Here is a 24997-nt window from a genome sequence, read left to right as displayed (position 1 = left end):
TCTCAAGCCATTTTCCAGCACGTACCTTCAGTATGCACCGATTAAAAAATCAATCATGCAAATGAACTGTCCAGTAAATTAACCCTGTATCGGATCAGGTAATATATCTCTAAGCGTGTGAAAGGCGTGGTCACTTGTACCCGTGTTCTGTGGGCTACAGCCCCTCGCGCACTGGAGTCTCAAAGGCTTGCACACTGTCGGCAATTGCAAACGTACGGCGGTTGCGGTCGCAGACTTGATCGGAGCAGCGAGATGCAATTCGCTGTAATATCACTGGATACGCAACTATTTTGTAATTTGGAGATATATATTAATCTTTATGAAACTTGCCCATCGTAAATTATATTAAAACTTGAACGTAGCAGAAAATGTGAATCAGTTAAGTTAGTTTAAGACAGGTGCTGCATTGAGAAGAAATCATTTTGATTTTAGAGGTGCAGGAATATTTTTGATTAAAAAACAAACAAAAACAAAAATGACACGTTATTTAAAACCAGACACATGTTCTGACAGTGATTCAAATGAGCGGAGACTAACGACTGGCACTATTCAAGTTTAAATTTGGCGTGGAACAAGAACAACGTGAAAATGGAGACCTTTACACTGCCTGATATATTCAGAAATTCCACTGATATTTATAAACTATTGTGCGGACTGGGCATCAAGAATGATTCGGACTGCGACAACGGAATGGACTTTACGCAGGAGCCTAAAGGTAAGGTTGCACTGCACCGTCTGATAAATATTAAAACGCTTATTGTGTCTTGCCATTTCCTACGTTTCCCTGCCAAGTGATAATTATAATTTAATGAAATTTATTTATTTTGGCGGTTTTTTTTGACGACTTTGAAGCGCATATGTAGGGTGTGCTACAGATTTGCCATATGCACAAAGCAGGGAAACTGTCTCAACACACTTATTACCAAGTTCATGAGCTCAAAGGTTTACTTGAACATGCATCCAGTATACCAGAACATGATTCAGAACGCTATGACAAAATAGATGGAACACTCGTGGACATGGCGTGGGTATTATTTTCTGTAAAAGAGATTTGTGCCTTTGTAAAACATAATAATAATAATTATTATTATTATTACTATTATTATTATTATCCTTGTTTTTCATAAATTAACAAAACAATAATATAATCTCTAAAATCTGATAGGATATATTTTGCTATTAGAATTAAAATTAATTATTAGCCGGCTTTACAGATGGAGGCAGATTACTCGATGAAGCAAGGCTTAAATTTTCATTTCTGCAGCAGGCTATACATTTCCATTGTCTAGGTTACTACTAAATCTGCCATCTAACAAGTAACGTTAAAGTCATTCAGAGACTATCCATGTACAAACAATTATGATACACAGACAAGAAGCGCTCCTGCTGCTCGCAGATTTCCCCCTGTGCGCGGGCTAAGACGTTTGAGAACATCTCTCGAAAGAACACAAATTGGCTCTTCGGAATGAAGCATTACTCGAAAAAATGGCATGAAATCCAAGCGCCCGAGTTAAAACGAAGCAGTTTTCTAATTTTGCATGTTGTGCTGAAGCTGAGCTGGCCGCTCGCATAAACACCCCTTGCAGCCATCCCTGGGCCACGCAATTCAAGTTATTATTGTTATTACTATTTTAATACTTTGGGGAATTAACAACATTATTGTTTAGGGCCACCAAAACCCCTGGGCAGTTTAAGTATGCATCAGCCTTCATTGACGAATAAGTTAAACGGTTATGCTTATTGCGATTAATTATCCTGATTGTTTGCCCATTTTTTGTTCTGAATATTGTTTTTACTTCAATACGCCTGAACAACTACTTCCTAACACAAAATGTATTCAGCTGTGGGGGAAACCGTGTTTGTGTTGAAAAATAAGTACCGTGTGGTTACAAATGAATTGGGTCTGTTCTAAACGACACAGTTGATGTAGAAATGAATATGATTGTGTTTGTGCCAGATTAGCACAAGCACTGGAGCCATATCAGGCCATGGTCATATGGTAAATATGAGGTCATAGAGTAAATGTGCTTTCTGCAGCATGTGAATTCACATCAGAAGATTACATCATTGACCTGCTCCATGTCACCAGTGCTCTCACAGGTTTCTCTGTGAGTCTGGCAGACCCCGTTCTTTTATACACCCTCTCTCTGCTCCATATCGGTACAGCAATCGATGACATTCTGGCTGAACCCTCATGTCTCCGGAGGGAGATGAAACCATGTCAGAGTCTTTTCAATTTGACCCAGGATTACCTGATAGCTGCACAACCAAGCCATAAAATCAGAATAAAGAAGTAAGCTATTAGGATCAGAAGTCACAGGATGTGAGTTAGTTAGCTGGCACTTCCAGGGAGGAATCTTCCCTCTCTCCAGCTCTTGCCCGGGCACACTATAACCGCACTCATGGAACTCCACTCTGCAACCACAGATATGAAAACCTCAGACCTAAAAAAAATAAGATTTACCTTCAGAACTTTTGGCATAATCCAAGGCGGTGTTCTCAAATCTGTTTCACCGCTCTTGTCTTTTGAGATTATTTTTGCTCCCTTCCAGATATCAACCAGACTGTCCGGATCTTCCTCTACGTCCTGATATTCCTGCTGAGCATTCTGGGAAACTCCCTCATCATCACCGTGCTGGTCCGGAACGGGCGCATGCGCACCGTCACCAACCTGTTCCTGCTGTCGCTGGCGGCCAGCGACCTGATGCTCTGCGTCTTCTGCATGCCCTTCACCCTCATTCCCAACCTCATGAAGGACTTCATCTTCAGCAGCGGCATCTGCAAGGGAGCCATGTACTTTATGGGTGAGTGGGGGGGGGGTGGGGGGGGGGGGGGGCGGGTCTGTCTCCCTCTACCTGGGTTGGCTACAGATGATTTCTTAGATCAGAGCAGGGGCAGTTCTTGGTTAGCTAGGGCCCCATGTGTCTGAGAGGGGTGGCAGTCATGTGGGGGGGAGGGGGGGGGCGGGGTGCAATAAAAGGGGAACACGTATCAATGATATTTGGTGAAACCTGCACACAGGACTCCCCCCCACCCCCCAGAATCCACCAACCCAACACCCATGTTTGTGATCTCAGAAAGGATTGAGCCATCCCTGGATCAGAGAATTCTAAAGCAGGTTCCAACACCGTCCAGCAACGTCCACTCAGAGCATCCCGCTGGACCTGCATTTGGACTGCTTGGATGCAGTCACATGACTTCTAGCACATCCCCCTGATCCCCAACACTTACTCACAGAGGCATGAGCTAGACTGCCATGGTTTGAGGTAAAAGTTAAAGGGTAAAAAAAAAAGTTTTTACATCCATTTGTTAAGCGAAAAAGGATTTTTACTTCTTATTTTATTTTATTTTTTTAAATTACAGACTTTCCCGCCTGGTAATGTAGATGCCTATGAAAATGCTGTTTGATTAATTAATATTTTTTATTGATGAATCCAGCATGACATTATATTTCAATATCTTATATTGCCACCATTTTCAGGCTGCTAAACTATTTTGGTGATCATTTGGACAGGTTTACAGGTGTTATTCTTATGGTGCTGTGACGTTTATTGTGACATTCTAACATTTATTAGGAACAGACAATGTACAGTAAATGGCTTTGAAGCACTGGAACTTCTCTCGGGCCAAAGACACCCACGAGGGGCATGTAGTAAATATGCCATCTAGCCAAAGCACTAAAATAGAACCTGAATTAAATGGAGATCTTCACTCACCAACGCTAATAACCAGTACCAAACCTGAAAATAACAGGAGCGGGTTCACTCTTCAGCAGTCTGGGAGCAGAGCATGCATATATCAGTACTGTCCTCCAGGGATTTTGGGCCCCATGAAAAGATCTAACATTAGGCCCCGCCACCCCTGGCCTACGCCATCTTAGCACAATTACAGCACAATTTCTGGAGGGCTCCTGTCACTCAGGACCCTTAGAATTGTCCTGAATCCCACCCCCCATAGGGCACCACTGGTCATGGAATTCCAAACAAACACCTTTTTAAGAATTACCACACATTTACGAACACACAGATTTTGCCTTTGAGAAGTTAAACCGGAAATGAGGCTCTTGTTCCGTAGGTGTCTCGGTCAGCGTGTCCACCTTCAACTTGGTGGCCATCTCCCTGGAGCGGTACAGCGCCATCTGCAACCCGCTGACCTCGCGTACCTGGCAGACCAAGTCTCACGCCGCCAAGGTCATCACCGCCACTTGGGTGGTGTCCTTCATCCTGATGCTGCCGTACCCCATCGCCAGCACCCTGGTGCCCTTCACCCGCTACAACAACAGCACTGGGAACATGTGCAGGCTGGTCTGGCCCAGTGACATCATCCAGCAGTCCTGGTGAGGACCAATCAGAATGCTTCTCCCTTGTTTTTGAAACTGCTAAAAGCCATTCAACAACTTGCTTACTGGCCTTGTGAGGTCATATGGCATTCCTGGGGATGGCCAGTGAGAATGCTCCTTTTCTTTCTTCGCCTGTTGAAATCTCTTAGCAATGTGTTCATTGGTACGGAAATGTCATGCAGCAATTGTGGTAAGGACCAATCAGAGGGCTGCTTTCTCACAAGGTTTAGTTTTTGTCTCTGTTAAAATCTTTCTGCAATTTACTTACTTGGACATTGATGTCATTGAGCAGTCCCAGTGAGGACCAATCACATTGCATCGTTGTCTACTGCGGTAGCTCATACTGGTGATACTTAGCTGTTTTTCAGAAACCTGGAAAACATGCACATGACATCTGTCTCTCCTTGCAGGTATGTGTTCCTGTTACTGCTCCTGTTTCTAGTGCCAGGGCTGGTCATGATGACAGCATATGGTCTTATTTCACTGGAGCTCTACAAGGGAATTAAGTTTGAAATGAACAACAGAAAATCTAACAGGGGTAAGACGTCAGAATGATCCTTCCACACACAGAATGACCCATCCACTTCCACAAGGATGATATTCCTGTTAGGACAGAATCAACTGACTCTAGTGGAAACAGAGCGAGTAACTTTGTTAAACTGCCAATTAGCCTGAAGAACGAAAGTAACCAATTCACATGCGTTAACAGTCCCTAGAGGTTAACTGTCATTTTGCACAACAAGCCCAGCTGCAAAAATGCACATAGAAATTCAAGGTCTCTCAAATAAAAAAACAGAATGTCTTTGAGTGTACAACTGTCAGTCCTGTTCGAGGACCATGATGGAAATGAGGGTTTTTTAAATTTATTTATCCTTGATGGTTTCAAATGTATGAAATATCTGTCCTCAGCTGGAGCAGATTTGTATTCATTTTTCATTATCAAATAAATCTAATCTATTCTTAAACTATTTAAACACATTATCTGCACTCTCTTGTAACCCCTCCCTAACCCTGCCACCCCAGAGAGAGGGGCCAGCACCAACGGCCTGAGGCCCGCGGACGGGGACGGCTGCTACCTCCAGCCCTCCAAGCGAAAGGCGGAGCTGCAGCAGCTGCAGGCGCAGCGGTCGCAGCGGCAGGGCAGTGACGCCGGCGGCGGCAGCGTCAGCGCTGGCGGCGGGAGCAGCAAGGCCAAGCTGAGCCGCGTCAGCAGCAACAGCTCGGCCACCAACCTGATGGCCAAGAAGCGCGTGATCCGCATGCTCCTGGTCATCGTCTGCCTCTTCTTCCTGTGCTGGACGCCCATCTTCAGCGTCAACGCCTGGCGGGCCTTCCACCGGCGCTCGGCCGACCGGCTGCTCTCCGGCGCGCCCATCTCCTTCATCCACCTGCTGTCCTACACCTCCGCCTGCGTCAACCCCATCATCTACTGCTTCATGAACAAGCGCTTCCGCCAGGGCATGCTGGCCACCTTCGCCTGCTGCTCCCCCCGGGGCGGGGGCGGGGTCCGCAGGGGGGCGGGGCCGCGCGCTCGCCGCGCCAACGGCTGCCTCTGCCGAGGCCCCGGCCCGGAGGAGGACGGCCACACCCACTCGGGCGGCACCCTCACCCGGTTCACCTACAGCAGCACCCGCGGCTCCGCCCAGGCGTAGCCCCTCCTCGTTGTAAACCGCGCCCCCGCCGCCTTGCCCCGCCCCCACCCCTCTTAACCCACCCCCTTGTGTAGGAGAGAGAGCCCATTTCTTTATGTGAACTCACCCATGCTGCAGCACACACGATCCAAACCCGACCCCCCCCCTCCGCCTTCACCCCTCCACCATCACGCCCATGCCCACCCCCATGAGCTGGCTTTCAGAAATGCTGTTGGGACAGTACTATGCGAACCTGGATAACGCTAAGCAAGAACTGGGCAGAGTGCTGTGGAGGGACTGGATCTGAGCTCTGGATGTCTGAAGGGGTGCGTCAGCCAGGACTGCCTCTTCACAAAGCTTTAAAGAGCTGCGCTACGCCTGAGAAGTGCTCAGCCGGTGGGTGTGCCGTTCACTCTTAGGAATGAGCTTAAAGAAGCACAGCAGAGCTGCACACCAGTCAGAGAGTTACTCAGCCATTCAGTGTTATGTGTGTGTGTGTCGCTGTCAAATGGACTATCAGCTTTATGTGTGTGCCACTGTCAAATTATCTCTCAGTGTTATGCGTGTCACTGTCATATTAATTCTGTGTTACACGTGTGTCTCTGTCAAATGAACTATCAGTGTTACGCGTGTGTCACTGTCAAATTAACCCTGTCTTACGCATCTCTGTCAAATTAACTATCAGTGTTACCTGTCTATCTCTGTCAAATGAACTATCAGTGTTACTCTTGTGTCACTGTCAAATTAACTCGGTGTTACACGTGTGTCTCTGTCCAATTAACTATCAGTGTTAACATGTCTCTGTCAAATGAACTAAGGGTTCTTGGCTAGTTGAATAGTCCATGCTGACGGCATCACAGAGGCAGAGACACGGTTGACATAACACAGAGGTAGACAGCTATATCAGACACTTTCTACCTTCGGTGTTGTTTGAACCCCTTCAGAAATAGGGTCCCATTATGGCGGGGCAGGGTGGGGTGGAGTGGGGCAGGAGCGTGTTCCTGTAGAAAGTGACGCAGAGACAGAAGGCAGAGGGCAACAGAAGGCAGCTCCAGGGTGACTCAACACTCGTCTGGTTTACTTAATGCAGTCAGTTCTGCTATTAGCTGTGTCTGCTTCCCCAATGAAAGAATCCTCTGACCTGTGAAGAGTTCGCATTGATGTCACATCCAGGGTAGTCACACAGTCCTTATGAGAAATATTCAAAATTGCAAATAACGTTGCCATGCCAGCTAAGTTGGGGGGCTTCATGAACTCCAAAATAGGTGGAGTTGCCATGTGCTGTCAGAAACCAAGCCTAGTGTTTTTTTTTCATGGAGAGCATGTCCTGATTGGCTCATATCTCAGTGATTGACAGCATATGGTAGCGGCACCCATTTTGGTCAGGAGATTGGTCCCGCAGACTCATTCTCCCATTGCTACAGAACGCAGCCTTGAGTTTTGAGGGTGCGCCAGTTTACATTCTCCAGTGTGGTTTACTTTGGCAGCTACCATGTTGCCATGGAGTTCTGCAGTTCTCATCTACAGCTCCTGAATTGAGGGGGGGAGGGGGGGGGGGGGTTGGGGGAGTTCCTACCTGGCGTGGGTGACTAACAGTTTTAATATTCCTGATGATTCAGGGTCCTGTAGTTTTACACCTTCTTTTCCTTCTTCATCGGATTGAAACTGGCCCCTGCTCTTCGTACATCGGTCAGCCTGGTCCAGCAGTCACCGCTTTGATGGTGCCCAGATCGTGCAAAGTGCTTGAACGGCGCTTTCGAGAGCATTTTGACATTGCCGGTTAGTGGGAAATCTTGGCAAGTGTCATGTAAATAGCTGTGGGGAGAAAACGCAGGAGAGAGGTTGAAGCAGTTAGGACAAAGGTTTTCTCTGCCACTGACAGAGGACAGTCTTGGACTGCGCCGTCTCCCCACGTCAGCAAGCTTAGCCCTCTGAAAGCTCTCTCGACGCTAAATGCCTTCTGCCTAACTGCCGTGCGCCCTGTAACAATGCCGCTGTGCTGATCGTGTTGATAGTGCCTGTCGGCTAATGCGCTAAAGCACAAAGCTAACGTGCATCGATCAACCGGGGTCGTGTTTTGTAAATGTGAAGTTTCTACAGATGTGCAAGTTTTTCGTTCGCTTTTGTATTCTTTGTTTTTGCTGGGCCTTGACCCATTGTGCGCTGTTATGAAAGCGACGTTTGTTCTCTTACCAAAGTAACGTTATCTCTCTCTCTCTCTCTGGGACATTCTGCACCTGTTCCACCTTCAAAGGGCCCTGTCTGTACAACACGCCAATCACGTCTAATCCTTATCGATTCCAAAAAACGAAGGGCGGCCTAATGTAGCATTTCTTCATCTTTTTATTTCTCTTTTTTTTTTTTACCCCACTACTTAAAAGTATGCTCACTGGGTGTGTAGCCTTGCTTCTTATGACTCAGCAGAATGCTATATTCATATTATTTTCTATTTGAAATTTGAATTTTAATGTCTTAAGTATCTGTCTTGAAAGATGACGTAATAAAATGTATGTTGTACTACTATACATGAATATATATGTATGTTTTGAGAAACCCCGCCCATTTTGTAATTGCTTTTTCCATGAGAATGTAAATGGGAATGGAATGAGGTTGTCTTGGTAACTGTCATGCATTATATAAAAGAAAACCCGAGACAAAAACAATACTAGTTGCCATTAATTATTATGTGGTACTAATTTTCTTGAGCTTCAGTGAATAGGATCCGAGCCGGCAACATGCTCTCAACACACTCATACAAAGATTGGCTTCAGGCTGTAGGCTATTGAACAAACACAGTATATGTAAGCGACTAAACACTCTTAATGTGTCATTTGTATTCACTTGGGTGGAGGCCAATACAGCTACACGATACCTTCCTATAGTTACGTTCTGCCCTGTTGAAGTGCTTGCACTTACTTTTGTTTGCATAAAGGTAAATGCACCCATAAACTTCGCTTTGATAAGACCAGAAGATTCCTGACCCATACAGCAGATTGCTTGCTTTGCAATCCTTGATATGATTCGAATCTGGACAGGACGCAATGCTAACATACATAGGCATACACAGGCATATAGCTCTGGAGAAAAATTATGAAACCACATAAAATTTTCAGATTCAGTTTATTGATACGTGTCTGTGTAAAATCTTTCTACTTTCTTTCGTGAACTGTTTACCACATTTAATTACAAACAAATGTTGTCATTCAGAACAATTATTTGCATAAAATAAAAAAATGGTCAAAATACTAAAAAAATACTAAAAAGGGTTGTTGTACAAAGAATAAAGAAAATGAAATTTATACCTGTAAATATAAAATAAAAATAACAATTTCTTTGCATGGGAAGGGTTGAACAATCAATATTTGGTGGAGTAACCCCAATTCTTTTTTTGTTTAAATATGGGGTGGTCTCTTAATTTTTCCAGAGCTGTACTTGTATTCAGTGACACCATGTGACAAGACCCTTCTTATATCCTGTCTCCAGGCCAAGCAGGTGCCCATGAGACTGTACCGTTTCACAATTTGAATTCCACTCAGCTTCTAACTTACCTAACAGTGTTTATAAGCACCAGAGATACACTACATGGCCAAAAGTATGTGGACACCTGACATCCCACATCTCATCCAAAATTATAGGTATTAATATGGAGTTGGTCCACCCTTCGCTGCTGTAATCTCCACTCTTTCAGGAAGGCTTTATACTAGATATTGGAGGATTTCTGCAGGGATTTGCATCCATCCAGCCAGAATAGCATTAGTGAGGTCACTGATTGGCTGATTAGGGCTGGCTCGCAGTTGGCTTTCCAACTGATCCCAAAAGTGTTGGATGGGTTGAGGTCAGGGCTCTGTGCAGGCCAGTCAAATTTTTCCACAACATTCTCCACAAAACCATTTCTACACGTACCTTGCTGTGTGCCCAGGGGCATTGTCAGGCTGAAACAGGAAATGGCCTTCTCCAAACTGTTCTTGAAATCGTCTTGAATGTGATTGTATGCTGTAGCATTAAAATTTGCCTTCACTGGAACTAAAGGGCTTAACCCAAACCATGAAAAGCCCCAGACCAAGGAGCGTCCAGATACTTTGGTCACATAATTATAATTGTCAGGAATCCTGCCTCATATGGTAGTTTGTGGAAGTGCAGCTGAGTATTTCAGTTCAACCCAGGCTTCAGGCTCCAGGCTGTAGTACAGTAATACCATTATCCAACAGCCTGTTCTTCAACCTAACTGAATGTTGGTGTGGAATGATCAAATCTCAATGCTTTTCATGCATTTGCTGATGTTCTATCTCTGGTTTTAGTACATATCGGACACTGGTCATTGTTTTTGTACCGCCATGATTTTTTTTTTCTTCTCTTTAACGTAACTATTATGCAACTTCTTTCACGCTGTATAATCCTTTAAGTCATAAAAACATAACCCAACATTTTGCGGTGTGCCCATGTGTACAGTGGAGCCCATAAACAATGTTTATTTGAATCAAACGGGATTATTCTTAAGCTTTTAACAACCCGGGCCAGAGAGGAACTTCTTAAAAGAGCAAGGAGGTTGCGGCGGCGACAAGACGACGCTGACATTTTCCAGACGCCGGCTCTTTGGTTTATGTCTCCCCGGCACTTAAAATCCTTCCACCTGAACCCCTGCACCCGCCCTGCCCATCTGTAAACTGCGAGCGGCACCTCCACCCAAACAGTCTCTCTCCAGGGATCACTCCATGCCCTCTTAATTCCATTACTGTACCAAGTTAACATATCACTACAGCCTAATTGCACCATCATTCTAATTCATCTTTATAAGCTTACCTGTATACACACACACACACACACTCACACACTTACACATTGCTTTTTGGAAGTTGCAGGTTACATTACATACACGCGCACACACACCGCTCTTAGTGACAACTTTCAGTTTACACCACGCACACACACACACACCACTCTTAGCTGTAAAACATACAGTACCGAAGGGCAGTGGGTCCCAAATTGTGGGTAAGGAACTGCTGTGAGGTTGACATAACACAACGTGAAACTATTTACTGTAAGGAAACCACTGGAAAGACCTAATTAAGCACCCAACACACTGCACGAGTGACAATGTGCATGCAGTTGTGTTGATATTTGGGAAAATATTTTTAGTTAAGCAGTAGGCATACATGGGATGAATGGACTGTGTGTCATTAAATATTCAGTGTTCTTTGTACTTCTTTGACTAAATTTAGCAAGGTGCAGGCCTGAAAATGTGTTTGCTAATTAAGTGAATTATGATGTTACCTTTTGGGAACAATCGTGTGATGGGTATACTACAAACTGAAAATAGGGCATAGAGTAACTGTATGCCCTTCATCCACACATTAGCTATGGCTGAAAGCTTCACAATGTGAAGGACAGATGGCTATAGGGGAAATGTGTCCCCTACCTCTGAAAGGAGCTCTTCGGGGATCAGTCTACTTTGTGAACATAGGCCCCCGGTGCTCTTTGGGGGATAGGGGGACTACAGTCTGCATCATGAATGTAGGCCCCAGGTGCTCTTTGGGGGATAGGGGGACTACAGTCTGCATCATGAATGTAGGCCCCAGGTGTTCTTTGGAGACCAGGGGTCAACAGTCTGCATCATGAATGTAGGCCCCAGGTGCTCTTCGGGGGGATGGGGGGGACTAAAGTCTGCATTATGAATGTAGGTCCTAGGTGCTCTTTGTGGATCAGTGGCCTACAGTCTGCATTGTGACTATAAACCCCAGGTGCTCTTTGTGGATCAGTGGCCTACAGTCTGCATTGTGACTATAAACCCCAGGTGCTCTTTGGGAATCAGTGGCCTACAGTCTTCATGGTGAACAGGTGCTCTTAGGGGATCAGTGGCCTACAGTCTTCATGGTGAACGTAAACACCAGGTGCTCTTAGGGGATCAGTGGCCTACAGTCTTCATGGTGAACGTAAACACCAGGTGCTCTTAGGGGATCAGTGGCCTACAGTCTGCATTGTGAACAGGTGCTCTTTGTGAATCAGAGGCCTACAGTCTTCATGGTGAACGTAAACCTCAGGTGCTCTTTGTGAATCAGTGGCCTACAGTCTGCACTGTGAACGTAAACACCAGGTGCTCTTAGGGGATCAGGGGCCTACAGTCTTCATGGTGAGCACAAGCCCCAGGAGGAGGCTGGGCAGTTTGACTGGTGGACTGTAGAGAAAATGAAAGTGGTGGACGGAAACACGCAATTCAGAATGCATCTCAACAGGCATGAAGGACATTGGATCAACTGCAGGAATTTAAAAGAAAAAAATGGAACAAACGGTTTACATTTCACTTTTTATTTCTTGATTTTTTTATTTTTTTGCCAATATTGTAGTTTTTTTTTCTTTTTTTTACTTTAATGTAATATGGAACTGAGCAGGTGCAATATGTACAAAAAACCCTATCGTGTTATCAAAAAACTCCCTCCCCCATCTCCCCACCTCCCCCCCACCCCACCCCTCCTGTCACTGCCCCACCCCCAGTTTCACGTTATTGCTAAAATGTTACAACTGCACAGGTCCTACCTCTCTACAGCCCCCCCTTTCTGAGTACTGAGAACACTACTACACAGACACTTCAGCTTATGTATATAAACACACACAGTGGAGAGAGCTCCATTTTTCATGAGAGCCATCTGCACACACACTGTGGATAGCAGGGATGAGAGAGTGAGGCTTCATCAACCCCACCGAGGAGGCGGAGCCTCCTTGTGCTGTCAATCATGAACTCGAAACAAAGCCAGCCTCATCAAGACCCGCCTTTCCACAGGAAAACACTGTGATTGGACCAAACGGGTGAGCTCCGCCCCATTTTTCTAGGGGATTGAATGAAGCCCTGCTCTCCCATCATTGGTGGACAGGACATAAATGCGTTATACACTAGAATGGCTCTACTCGTTTAAAAAAAAACAACAAAAAAAAAAAACAACAATGGTCAAATTATGTGCAGCCAGGTTAAAGTAGGCAACCTGAGTCTTTGCTCCAATGAAGCCGCAGTGTCTCAAGAACATCAGGGGTGTGTTCAGTTTTACAGCTTTACTGCCACGTGTACAAAAGTCTTTTTACAATTTTAGATGTTTTTTTTTTTTTTTTTTTAAAGTTTTCTTTTCCTGTTTTCTGTGGACATACGTTTGTGCTCACAAAAGGCTTGAAAAGAAAGTTTGGTGAGAAACGAAGACAGCAGTTAGTAACTATCTGTTGGAGAACTCTTCCACATCAGTGGTTAGCCGCTTTTTTTTTTTTTTCCTGACTTGTTCCAACCGCCACACGATTTTGGATCTTATTTAGCCGCTGGTCAAGCCGAATGAAAGCCGGTCAGCTCCTGTCAGGGGGGTGTATTACAGAGCAGCTATCTGGAGGTCTGACAGAACTTTCCGCCAATCAAGCACATATTATATCTATGGTTGAGAAACGGCCCGAGAGCAGTCCCTTTGGAGCAGAGATCTCATCCCCTTGGAAAACACAGTGAAGAGAGCGAGTGAAAGAGAGGGGGGAGAGAGAGAGACAGATAGAAACATGAGGAAGAAAGAGTGAGGTTAGGACAGACCGGGTAAGAATGTGAATGGGGCAAAGTGTGGGAGAAGGGGTGTGAGGGGGAAAGAAGAGAGAGAGAGAGAGAGAGAGTTAGTGCTGGGTTACACAGACAGCCAATGGTCTTGGTAAAAGTGAGATGGGCCTGGAAAGAGAAGAGATCAGCAGAAGACAGGGCCCTGCTGGTACTGCAGTCTCTAAAGACGGCCCCTTCTCTCGCTTCTGTTCACTGAGCAGTGCAGGGAAAACTATGTTAAAACAACAGTAATTTGGCAGAGTAGAGCATACACATTTTGATCAGAGCTCATAAAAAATGAAAGGAAAAAAAAACAGCTGCTTTTGGAAGTAACAAAAAAACGAATGAAAGAAACAAAATGAAACCTGCTGAAGCATATTAGAAAAAGCATCATTTACAAACACAAAAAAAAAACCTAACCCAAAACACAAGTAGAAAGTCTTTGTTCTGTCAGCTTTGTCACCATGTCATCAGATAGTTAAGAAAGGTCTGTAACATTGTTATACCTCCCTCCCCCCTTGAACCCCACCCTCCCTTCCCTCCCGGCCCACCCACCCTCACCCCACACCCCCGCCCACACCCACCCCCACCCCCCTGCCCCATCCAAGCCACTTCCAAACTGAGTGAAATATACACAGGCTGGTAGAAAGCTACTATCGGTACTTTGGACCATGGTGCTGCCCCGGACTAGTCCAGCACCCCGCCTTAAGGTCGTTGTGCCCCGCCCGCCCGCCCTGCCCCACCTCCTCAACCCCACCCCCCCTTCCCCCACAGTGTCATGTAAACAGTCAAACCAGTTAAGATTGTCAATCAGATATGTCAGAAAACATTTCTTCCCCCCATTACTCCCAAAACAGGTGTGGTTTCAATATTGCCCACCCCCCTTCCCCAATCCTCCTGCCCCCCCACCCCACCCCACCCGACCCCCAGCCCCAACCCTTAAAATAATCCCCTTACGAACACCACCCTCACCCCTAGCGTTCAAAGTGGAAACAGAGAAAAGACGCCGAACAGGAAACGGAAGAAATTACGAGCTGAACATCTCAGACCTCCGGGGTGAAGGGGACTTAAGACCAGCCCGGCGTTACTCACGGGGCAGAGGAAGTTAGCGACGAGGACGCCGATGCGTCCAGAGACAGCCGCGCCATCGCGCTGACAATACAACCCACAGGAGGAAAGGAGAGAGGAGAGCTAGACTGTCCGACCCCGTTCCAGGAGATCTGCCGTCCTGTAGGTCTTCATTTCAACCCTAATTTTGCACGCCTGGTTCTAATAATTAGCAGCTCAAAATCTCAAAACCTCTAGCTGTAGAATGAGGTGTGCTGTCTTAGGGTTGGAGTGAAAACCAACAGGACGGCAGATCCCCAGGAACAGGGCTGGGCAGCCCTGGGCTACAGAAAGGCCTGGTCCTCCAATCCCCTCTCTCCTTTCACTTATTTTTTTCCCTCAAAAACCGGAACATTCCACTCTTGATATTCGCACAGCTCAACGCAAAGGCTACGAAACACAGGCTCATCCACGGCCCCTTCCGGGGGGGGGGGGGGGTTACGCACGTCACCATGGCAACCGGGCCAACGAGGCAGCAGGGGCTTAATGCACTTATTTTGTTGGGACATAACACACAAGTGGGTAAACATCGTCAACAATAATTTAAAAAAATACAATATTATACCGCGTAATGGGGATATACATGGATGAAGTTCAAAATACGAAAAATAAAATCCCTCAAATTGTTTCTCTTCTTCCCGCCCTTCTTTTAACAAAAGGAGGAACATTTTACAAATCACAAAGCAACCCTTTTTTCGCTCAATAATGGTAGGTTCTCAAAAATGTAAAGGAGTATAAAAAAAATAAAAATAAAAAAAAACAATTCTGCAGACATTCAAATTACAGTATTAGTTATTCTTGCGAGTGTACACACTTCTATTATGATCATACCAATGTATTGCCTTTTTACGGAGTACACCCTGCTGTAAAGCCACTGTTTGGATAATGTAGGAAGACAGCGCAGAATCGAGGTCATCTACCATCTACACTTTAAAACCACTGAACACACAGAGATCTACCTGCGAGGATAGATGAAACGGACACAGAGGACCTCGACTGGAAGGCCTGACAGTGTTCTGTCTTTTACGCCCAAAAAGCAGACAGGTGAGCAAGATGCCCGTACTGCGACACAAAGAGACTTGACTTGACCTATGTTTCTTTGCATTATATATATATATATATATGTATATATATATATATATATATATATATAGCTGTTTGTTCAGAACTGCCAAATTTAGAAAATACAACTGTCATTTTCCAGTGAAACAGCCCCGTTTGTAAAGTCTTAACATCCCCTTTCAGACAGAGTGAAGCCACGACAGACACAGGTAAAGTAGCTATTCTTTAGCTAAACACTGTACATATAACCTCCTAGTCTTTAACGTGAAAAGCACAATTTACAGGCTACAGGCCACTCAAGAGTAAGGGTGACTTATCTTCACACTACCGAGTGGCAAAAAAAACATACGTAATTCAATTAATAATACAAAATAATGATAATATTCATAATAACAACATTATTCATGATGAAATGGATGAAGTATTTGGACAGCTCGTGTAATTGACAAACAAAGGACAGTTAGATGCCTAAAGCAAACGGTTATTTATTTCGAGGCGAGTCGCTAGAAGGCTAATCATTTAACGATGGGGGGGGGGGGGCAGTGTTAGCCGCAGTGTGGGGGCACAGCGGTCTTAACCTGGTCTTCCCCACGCGGTCACCCCTTCCCCAGGGGAGGGGGGGTACACCAGTGGTGGGGTCGTTCCAGCATCTGCCGCACAGTGGTCGCTTCCAGTTCACAAATAAAACGAACAAACAAAAAAGCAAAAAAAAAACAGACGAAAAAAAAGCCTCGCTCACAACAAACGGCAACATTTCAACTGCAAGGTCAACTCTGACGGATGAGACGCACACAGCTGAAGAAGGTGCTTCTGGGATCTTGAGTATTAAAACCCAGACTGACTGACTGGCCCGTCATGTGACCATTCGCTGGTACCTGGCAGAACCAGATTTACCCCCACTGGGTCTGGTGAAGCCATTTTAACTTTCTGCACCGGTGCCAGTGAAGAGACACACACTCGCAGCCTGTGTCCGAATCCCATTTTAACAACCCCGGACCTCAGAACACACAACGGTGTCAGGACAAATAAGTGCGGCGTACAGTTCCTAACATTGTAACAGCAGGTTGAAATCGTGTGATAAAGCACCAATACGTTTTCCGAAAGGTTATCTTTTTTTATCTGCAAACGTGTTGCAACATACGAGTAAGATAAGTGCTGGTGAACAGATTTCGTTTAGTTTTTTTTTCCCCAAAACCGATAATGTGATAAAAAAGCTTTTTCCAGCATTAGCTAATGTTTACTTCACTTGCAAATAATTGTTGATTTTAGCTAGTAAAAAAACATGGCTTAGCAGCCACGGTACTGACTCGTGCAGGCTAACACGTGGGAGAGGAAGGCCGTCATCTTCAGAAAAGACTGAAATAACCTCCCGGATTCGCTTGTGCAGCTTTGCAGCTCCGTTTCATCTCTGGGGTAAGGAAGTGACCTCACAGTTAGGCAGCGGGCGGCCAATGGAACATTCCCTTCTTTAACAGTGACACGGAGGAACTTTAGTGTCGGCCACACTTATTGGTCCAGACGTCTGTAACCCAGCGCACCCGCACGGTGCGCGCCTGTAACAGGGCTTAACGTGGTACGCGCGTTCGCGAAAAGAAAAGAAAAAAAGAAAAGGTAACGTCACTCTCTGGAGTCAGTGCTCTGCGCTTGTTTGGTCTCCTGGGTCAGGGCCCCTGTTCTTTTGGTTTAGAGGGCAGAACGTCTTTTTTTATTTTTTATTTTTTTCAAAGGACGCGTGCTCAGCGGTTGCAAAACATTTTACCGGTTTAACCTGTACGGCAAGATTTGGCGCCATGGAAGGGTAGCGGGAAAGAAGGGGAAAAACGCACGTGGCGGCTTTTCAAGCGATACATTTCAGCAGATCTTCATACACCAATGTAACAATGCAACAGTTTAAAAAAAAGTGTAAGTAACCTGTTAAAAAAAAAAACGAAAAGGCAAAAACAGTGAAGAGCAAACTGGCTGTAGGCAACGATTAAAATAAAACGAACATTTAAAAAAAAAAAAAAAACACACTTGACACAGAGGTCGCAGTAAGGCCACATCCCACTGAACTGTCAGTCTAAATCTGAAAGCGTTCAGTGATTCGTTCTCTTTAAAGAAAGGGCGGGGTTACGGTGATGACGGCAAACCTGGAAGACAAAAATGACCAGGAGAAGATGCAACCTTATTGACAGCCGTAGTTCAGACTCGAGAGCTGGCCTAAAACCAGATAATTACAGTGATGAAAGCAATTTTGCGAAAACGTCGAGATATTAGATATGCCGAACGAACCTGACAGTTTCGCATTTGGGTGATACACTGATAAACTCTCCTCTATCTTATATCTCCTCTAGCTCCGCTACCTTATAGCTACTAATACCTCCTCTACAGTTTTTCACACAATGCCAGAATGTTTTGACTGAACGTTGTTTTTTTTGTTTGTTTGTTTTTTTTTTTTGTTTGTTTTGTTTAACTCGTATAAGAACTCTAGCACTTCAAAATGGAAGAATGGTCACAAATCGCTATGGCTCCTTTTTTCGCGATACATTATTTTTGTTTTTAAAGGAAACTTAGCGCACATCGGGTATTGCAGGCAAGGCAGAGGTGTTGCTTAAAGCTTTTCTTTTTAAAGACTTCATATAAATGAACAATAAAAAAGGCCCTCTGAGCTTCTCCCAAATGGAAATTAAACACCTTCGGTCTTAAAAAAAAAAAAACAAACCAAAACAAAAAAAAACTTAGTCATAATCGAACTTTGCTTTTAAAAAAAATGAAACAAGATACTTTAAAATGAAAAAGTTCCGTACAAAAATGAAGGGTTTTTTTTTTTTTGTCGGAAGAGTAAGGTAGCTATAATATACAAGCCAGGTCGGGATGGAGACCCAAGGCATACTTCAGAGCCCAAGCTCAGAGGAAAAATAGAAACTATTTGGTAACAAAAGTGTACTTACTATGTTTAATACAAAAAAAGGTATGGAGAAAATGTACCTTTACTAAAGCTTATACAATATCCTTGGTCCATAAAAACTATGTTATTATCACGTTTTATATGCATTTATCTAACTCCTCAGTTCCACCCACACAGTAATACATCTCGCCCCTTTACAGAAAACATACAAACAATCAAAAAGAAAACGATAAAAAGAGGAAAAAAAAAAACGAACCAAGAAGAAAAAAAAAATAAGAAAAAAATAAAAAGCGAAAAAATAGACTTTTCTTTGAATAAAGTTTTATACATGGCTGATGTATCATTGTTGTGGTCTCTCTTTCTCCAGCCTGTTGTCCACGGTAACGCTCTGGGGGAGGGGGGGGGGAGGGGGTCAGACAAATGAATCCCCACCCCCCCCCAAGCCGCCCAAAAATTTCTGCGAAAGACCCGGACAAGGCATGTCCCTTGAGAAACCACAAGAGGGCGCCGAAGGCAGATCCCAGTTCTTTTCTCGCTCCGTCACCTCTCTTTCTCTCTCTCTCTCTCTCTCTCTCTCTCTGGTTGTTGTCGCCGTTTTTCGTTTGTGTCTGGCCGCGGCCGCTGAGTCCGTTCAGTCTTTGCGCCGGCCGTTAGGACACCACGGCGGCCGCGGCGGCGGAGGACGACGTGACGCTGGCGGGGTTGGCGGCGCCGGCGGCGCCCGCGTAGCCGCCGGGCTCGGCGTTGGACCCGCCGGTCCGCAGGATGGCGCCGGCCGCCGAGCAGTGCGGCCTGGGCCCGGGCTCCGGCGTGTAGGTGAACGTCAGGGTGGTGGAGTAGATGACCCCGTCGTTCCGCACCAGCGTCACGGGCACCTGCACCGGCTGCCGCACCCACCTCCAGCCCTCGCGGAAGGCCGAGATGTCCGGGACCACGCACAGCATGCTCTCCGCACACCTGGGGGGGTGGGGGGGGCACACGGGGGATGGGCTCGCTTTAGGGGCCGGGTTCAATCGGGACCAATCTTTTAAGATGGACGCCTCTCCATTGGAGGAACCAACTGCCCACGGTGGTCAGGACAGCAGAATCGTTCTGACGGAGACTGAAGCCTTCACAGACTGAATCTTGGTTCCCCTCCCATCCCTACCGTTGTGCTAACGTAGGTTATGGCACTTCTATGGCTCTAGGTTATGATGTTTTTATCATTGTGAGTTAGATATGTAACCTGTATTGATGATTTGTGGTTGGCATTAGTGCTCGCTCGTGTAGAGCTGTTGTAAGCCAGGTGGGGCCTAACAGCAGGGAGTGGTTGCGCTTACCTGTACATGGTTTCAGCCTCAACGTCACCGAACCAAACTCGGAGATTTGGAGTGAAGTTCTGCCCAGTTAGTTCCAGCATGGCCACGTCCCCTCCACCGTTCAGCTGAGAGAGAGGGAAGGAGGGAGAGAGAAGAAGAGGGCCAGGGAGGGAGAGAGAAGGAGAGGTGGAGAGGGAGGGAGAAAGAGAGGGTGGGGGGAAGGACGGACAAAGAGGGAGAGGAAGTTGGAGACAGGGAGAGGGCGTGAGAGAGAAGGAGAGAAGAGGAAAGGAGAGAGAGTGGAACAGGGAGGGAAGGAGAGAAAGAGTGAGGGAGAGAGGGAGGGAGAGGGAGATATAGGGACAGTAAAACACTGCACGCTGAAACTGTTCATCGCAATATGTAGCTTATGACAGAAGGAAAACCACAAAATGCAAAAGTCGTATCTTAACTCAAATGCACTCAAATGCAAAAGCCAAATATAAAACTAAATCACAAATAAAACCATGGCTGTTTGTGAATCTAATTAGTGTTCTTTTCTCTAGCGGACTCTAATTTTAGCAGGTCCGGTGTTCCTAATTTCCCCTGCTGCTGTACGGTACGCACAGAACGATGCCTGAAATAAACCCAGAAGGGACTAATTAAGAACAAAACAAGTATTAATTAGGAATGAAGAATTTTTTGTAAAAATAACATAACAGCGGCACTCTGAGAATTCCTTGCTTGAACAGGCCGGGTTTGTGCCGTTCTCTGTGGCTGAAGCAGAAGGCCCCGGGGAGGAAGGTTTAAATCGCAGGCTTTTTCCCTGGCGGTAGGGCCGGGGCAGCCAGGGTTACCTGTAAGCTCTCGACGACGGGGACAGGTGTGACGGGGGCCTGGACCGGGCCCATACCCTCGTAGAAGGTGTACTCCGCCTTGTCCGTGCTGATGATCGTCCACGAGGCGCCGTCGTTAATCATCTCTTTGTTTGGTTCTTTTGGGCATGGAGTGGCCTGAAACGGCAGCGCGACCACAGCCGCAACCAGTCAGAACCTGAACTTTTATTCAGCTTTATTTCACCGGGCAAGTCATTAAGAACAAATTCTTATTTACAATGGCGGCCTGAACGCGGCAGCCAATCAGAGCCTGAACACGGCAGCCAATAAGAGCCAGAAAGTGGCAGCCAATCAAGAACCTTAACACGACAGCCAATCAGATCCTGAACGCGGCAGTCAATCAGAACCTGAACATGGCAGCCAATCAGAACCTGAACGCGACAGCCGATGAGAACCTGAACGTGACAACCAGTCAGAACCTGAACACAGCAGCCAATAATAACAAGAGCACGGCAACCAATCAGAGCCTGAACATGACAGCCAATCAGAGCCTAAACACGGCAGCCAATCAGAACCTGAACACGGCAGCCAATCAGAACCTAAATATGGCAGCCAATCAGAACCTGAACACGGCAGCCAATCAGAACGTAAACACGGCAACCAATCAGAACCTGAACACGGCAGCCAATCAGTAGAAGGATACGGTAACTCTATATCGCTGACTGCTAAGCAAGTTTTGAACCTGGTATATAAGGTATAGTCGCTCTGCATGAATAACTGATCTCAGTTAAGAGAGAGGGGCCTGGACTGCTGTAATCGCACCATCCAATTAAAATCCAGTCAAAAGGCAGGGCTATGCGTGTGCTCGTCTGCACTCTCCTAAAGTGGCAAGGAAGGTTTCAGCAATAAGAGCAGCTGGGGAATATGATTGGCCATTACAAACTGGGAGAGAAAATCACAGGCCTGAGAGTGGCTCACATGTTCGGTCAATTACGCAACTGTAATCTGAGATGAAAAAAATGGTAAGCGGCACAGAAAAATGTCAGAGAACAGCAACCCTTCCCCGTCTTTAATTCTGCACAGCCAAACTTCTCGCCGAGCGGACGCTCCCCACCGGATCTGAACCGGGGGCTCGGCGGCGCCCTCTCCGCGCTTCCGCCAGATACGATCGCCCCGCTTGGGGGATGGACAGATACCCGCCGTCGGGTCACCAGCGCGTGGAGACGAGCTTCCCCGCGCTCGCAAATTCGTTTACAGGCAGAATGATTGACGGCGCTGCGTCCGCTATCAAGATGTTCAGGACCGGAGTCTCCCCCCCGCCCCCCCGCCCTTCCTCTGGCTGATCCGCAGAGCGCGGCGTCCGCCCGACCGCCATCACAAAAAAACCCTCAGCTCTCCCGCACTCAGGCCACATTCCACTGTCTCCATGAGCGCAGAAGAACAGATTAAAAACCCAGTCTTTCTTCTGGGGGGGGGGGGGGAGGGGGGGGGGGAATAACTGAGTTACCCACTCAGGAGCTCAGATGAGGAAACAGCACAAAAAAACAACCAACAAGAAGCCAGCAAGTAAAGCGCTGATAAAGCACATGAAGGGGAACGTAGTGCATCATGTCAACATTACAACAGCGTGACATCATTCTCATTCGATTCAAAGGTGGCGCGTCACGAATGCGTTCGGTTAACTGAGGCAGAGGGGGGGTCTGGGCTTTTTTTACCGCGACGCGGGCCTCACCTGAAATTGGATTATCCTCTCCTGGGAAAGGCACAGGTACATGCGCTCCGTGTCCTTCAGGTAGAAGGCGCACTTGTGGAGCTGGGACACGGGGTCGTCCGCGTCCAGCAGGGCCGTCTGCTTGTCCACCTTGCGGATTATCTGCGGGTCGGAGAAACGTCACGGGGTGGAGGGGGGCGGGGGGGGGTGGGGAGACGTTGAGGGATTGAGAGTCGGCTTCGATTACGGGCGACGGGGGGCTCGAGAGAGAGAGAGGGGAGCGGGGCGAGGTTTATCTGCGGGGGCGGGCGGGGCGGGCGGTGCGGGCGGGCGGGTGATTAATCGGCCTCTGGGCCCGGCGCGACGCGTCACAGATAAAACTGATCATCCGTTTAGGGGTGATGGATGGGAGCTCCCCTCAGATGCAAAGGGTCTGTGAGCGCATGCGCGCAGGGCCTAAACAAGAGCCACCATTTCTGTTCACCCAACCACTGACACTGCAGAAGTCCCAGCTAATACATTTACATAGTACAATTCACACAAGACATTATTGAGAGAGAGAGAGATAGAAAGGGGAGAAAGAGAGAGAGAGACAGAAAGAGAGGGAGATAGAGATCATTAGAGCTGCACGATTCATCTGATTGCATTTTTTAAGAGTAGCAAGAATAAACACCGCCGTGTAGCATATCGGCCGATCTTTCGTCTTTTTTCTTTAACCATCCCTTACGCAGTAGTAAACAACCAAATATCGGAGGCCGTGAACTGCAGAGTGTGAACTGCTTCGGGGAAAAAAAAAACATCATGGCCTATATCTACTGGGTGTCGATAAGAATCTTTAAAAACTGCAATTAGCCAGATCGCGCAGCTCTAGTGACCCAATACGAGGCTCAATACTAGAAGAAAACCACAAAACAGACACTGAAATGAAAAAGCCAACTCTAGAGAGAGAGAGAGAGAGTGGGGAGGGGAAGTGAAGCAGAGCGGGACCAGTACCAGTCTCGGAAGGGCCATCCCGGTCACGGAGCACACCAGCTTGACGGTCTGGCCGTAGTGGATGTAGCCGTCGCGCACGGTGAACTCCTCGCCCTCCGACTCCTCGTCGTCCACTGGGGAAACACGCGCGCGTCAGAGGGGGCGAGGCCGCGCCGGGCGCCGCCGCCGCGAACTACGGGAGACTCGCCTCCCCGGGTAACGCCGGCGGCCATTTTGTGTGGCGGTATTACTAGAGCACGGCCGCAGTGCCCGAGCGCCCTGCGGTCGGCCCGCAGCGCAGTGCTGTTGTAACGCGTGCTGGTCAGGAGGTTCCCTGGCACAATAATGAAGTCTGCACAGGCAGCACACGGTTCTCACTCATTAAACACTTTCCAGAGTTCGTACAGCTGCAAGCGATGTGGCAGCACCCTGTGTACAGTTCTAAAAAGAAAGGTTTTTAATGTGACACTTGGAGCGTGAGCTCGTGTACTTTGAGGGACCATAGGCGGGGATTGGTGATGCGTTAGTGTGTGTGGGGTATGCGTTTGGAAGGGGAGGGGGGGTTATTTCTGTGCGTTGGCGCGGCTGGCCGGGGGCAGGCAGTGAAGAGCAGGGTTTGGGACGGGGTGTCCGGTTCGGGGCGAGGTGTGAGGCGCATGATTCGGGTGGGCGTGTAAAGCGCAGGGTTCGGGACGGGGAGTGCGGTTTGGGGTGCGGTGCGTGCGGGGTGCACGGTTCGGGTGGGGGGTGCGGAGCGCTCTGGCGGTGCACTCACGGAGGTGGATGTAGAAGGCCCCCCACTGCTGGGAGCTGGCGTGGAAGTTGCCCCCCTCCACGTGCAGGTAGCGGGTGCTGACGGTCTGAGAGCGAAGTCGGTTAAAAAGCGCCACCTTCGTCCCTGATGCAATGCACACTGAGAGAGAGAGAGAGAGAGAGAGAGAGAGAGAGAGAGAGAGTGAGAGAAAGAGAGAGAGAGAGAGAGAGAGAGAGAGAGTGAGAGAGAGAGAGAGAGAGAGAGAGAGAGAGAGTGAGAGAGAGAGAGAGACAGAGAGAGAGAGAGAGAATAATCACACATGCAGCATGTGTATGCTTATCGTAACAATCTCCTCTGTATACATACATACAAACATACGTGGCTGTTCATGTGAATGGCAAAGGTGAAGCTAGGCTAACTCATATTACATCTAATGAAAAAATCGAAAAGATTCCTTTGGTTGTTGAGTCAAATGAAAGCTTTTCATAGGCACCCTGTGTATTGTCCGGTTTAATCATTAACCACTCCCAGGAGAGCTGGGCTTACTTCAGGGAGATTAACAGGTCATTTTTATCCAAAGGCACACAAGCCTCAAATGCAACACAAGTTCAAACCACCAGATAAGAAGACGGCTAAATGTGTCACAATAAAAAAAGAGAGTGAACATAAATACACTGTAAATAATATGTCTGAGGCTAATGCTATTTTTTGCCCACAGCGCGGGCTGAAGTTCTTGGGATGTTAGAGTTTTGAACTACAGCGCCATCTAGCAGGACGGAGTAGAACTTTACCCAGAGGACCTGACACTCCATTGCATACAAATTTTTCCTTTGTGTTTTCACTTCGATTGTGAGGAAAGTGGTTCCACA

The 24997-nt window shown here is 47.0% G+C and overlaps 2 protein-coding genes across 3 annotated transcripts in view; one reads left to right on the top strand and one right to left on the bottom strand.

The window, feature by feature from the left end:
• The first annotated feature begins 155 nt into the window (after positions 1–155).
• On the top strand, positions 156–6028 carry cckar (cholecystokinin A receptor). 2 transcript variants are annotated; one of them, XM_035427677.1, is made up of 5 exons: positions 156–715; positions 2553–2804; positions 4075–4336; positions 4750–4877; positions 5363–6028. In XM_035427677.1, exons 1-5 carry the CDS (start codon positions 589–591, stop codon positions 5989–5991), a joined length of 1398 nt encoding a protein of 465 aa, XP_035283568.1. In that variant the 5' UTR covers positions 156–588; the 3' UTR covers positions 5992–6028. The 2 variants fall into 2 exon arrangements, with proteins under 2 accessions (XP_035283568.1, XP_035283567.1); XM_035427676.1 differs by having other exon boundaries at positions 2532–2804.
• Positions 6029–16160: 10132 nt separating this feature from the next.
• Positions 16161–24997, bottom strand: part of rbpjb (recombination signal binding protein for immunoglobulin kappa J region b) — a 55647-nt gene continuing 46810 nt past the window's right edge. Inside the window, exons 6-11 of the mRNA XM_035427339.1 lie at positions 24150–24287; positions 23396–23508; positions 22424–22564; positions 20713–20868; positions 19898–20001; positions 16161–19535 (exon numbers count right to left, since the gene is read on the bottom strand). Of these exons, the coding sequence (XP_035283230.1) occupies positions 19229–19535; positions 19898–20001; positions 20713–20868; positions 22424–22564; positions 23396–23508; positions 24150–24287 (959 nt within the window). The 3' untranslated portion in view covers positions 16161–19228. The remainder of the gene's footprint in view (positions 19536–19897; positions 20002–20712; positions 20869–22423; positions 22565–23395; positions 23509–24149; positions 24288–24997) is intronic.

This window comes from Anguilla anguilla, chromosome 7 (genome assembly GCF_013347855.1).
Source record: "Anguilla anguilla isolate fAngAng1 chromosome 7, fAngAng1.pri, whole genome shotgun sequence".
NCBI lineage: Eukaryota > Metazoa > Chordata > Actinopteri > Anguilliformes > Anguillidae > Anguilla > Anguilla anguilla.
Note: the sequence above shows the minus strand (reverse complement) of the source record. Positions and strands in the feature narration are given on the sequence as shown.

What these genes read in the sequence shown, in the direction of transcription:
- cckar (XM_035427676.1), top strand. Translation starts at nt 589, where the DNA reads ATGGAGACCTTTACACTGCCTGATATATTCAGAAATTCCACTGATATT. An exon ending in CTTTACGCAGGAGCCTAAAG is followed by an intron (nt 716 to 2,531) that starts GTAAGGTTGCAC and finishes TTGTCTTTTGAG; the next exon opens with ATTATTTTTGCTCCCTTCCA. An exon ending in GGGAGCCATGTACTTTATGG is followed by an intron (nt 2,805 to 4,074) that starts GTGAGTGGGGGG and finishes CTTGTTCCGTAG; the next exon opens with GTGTCTCGGTCAGCGTGTCC.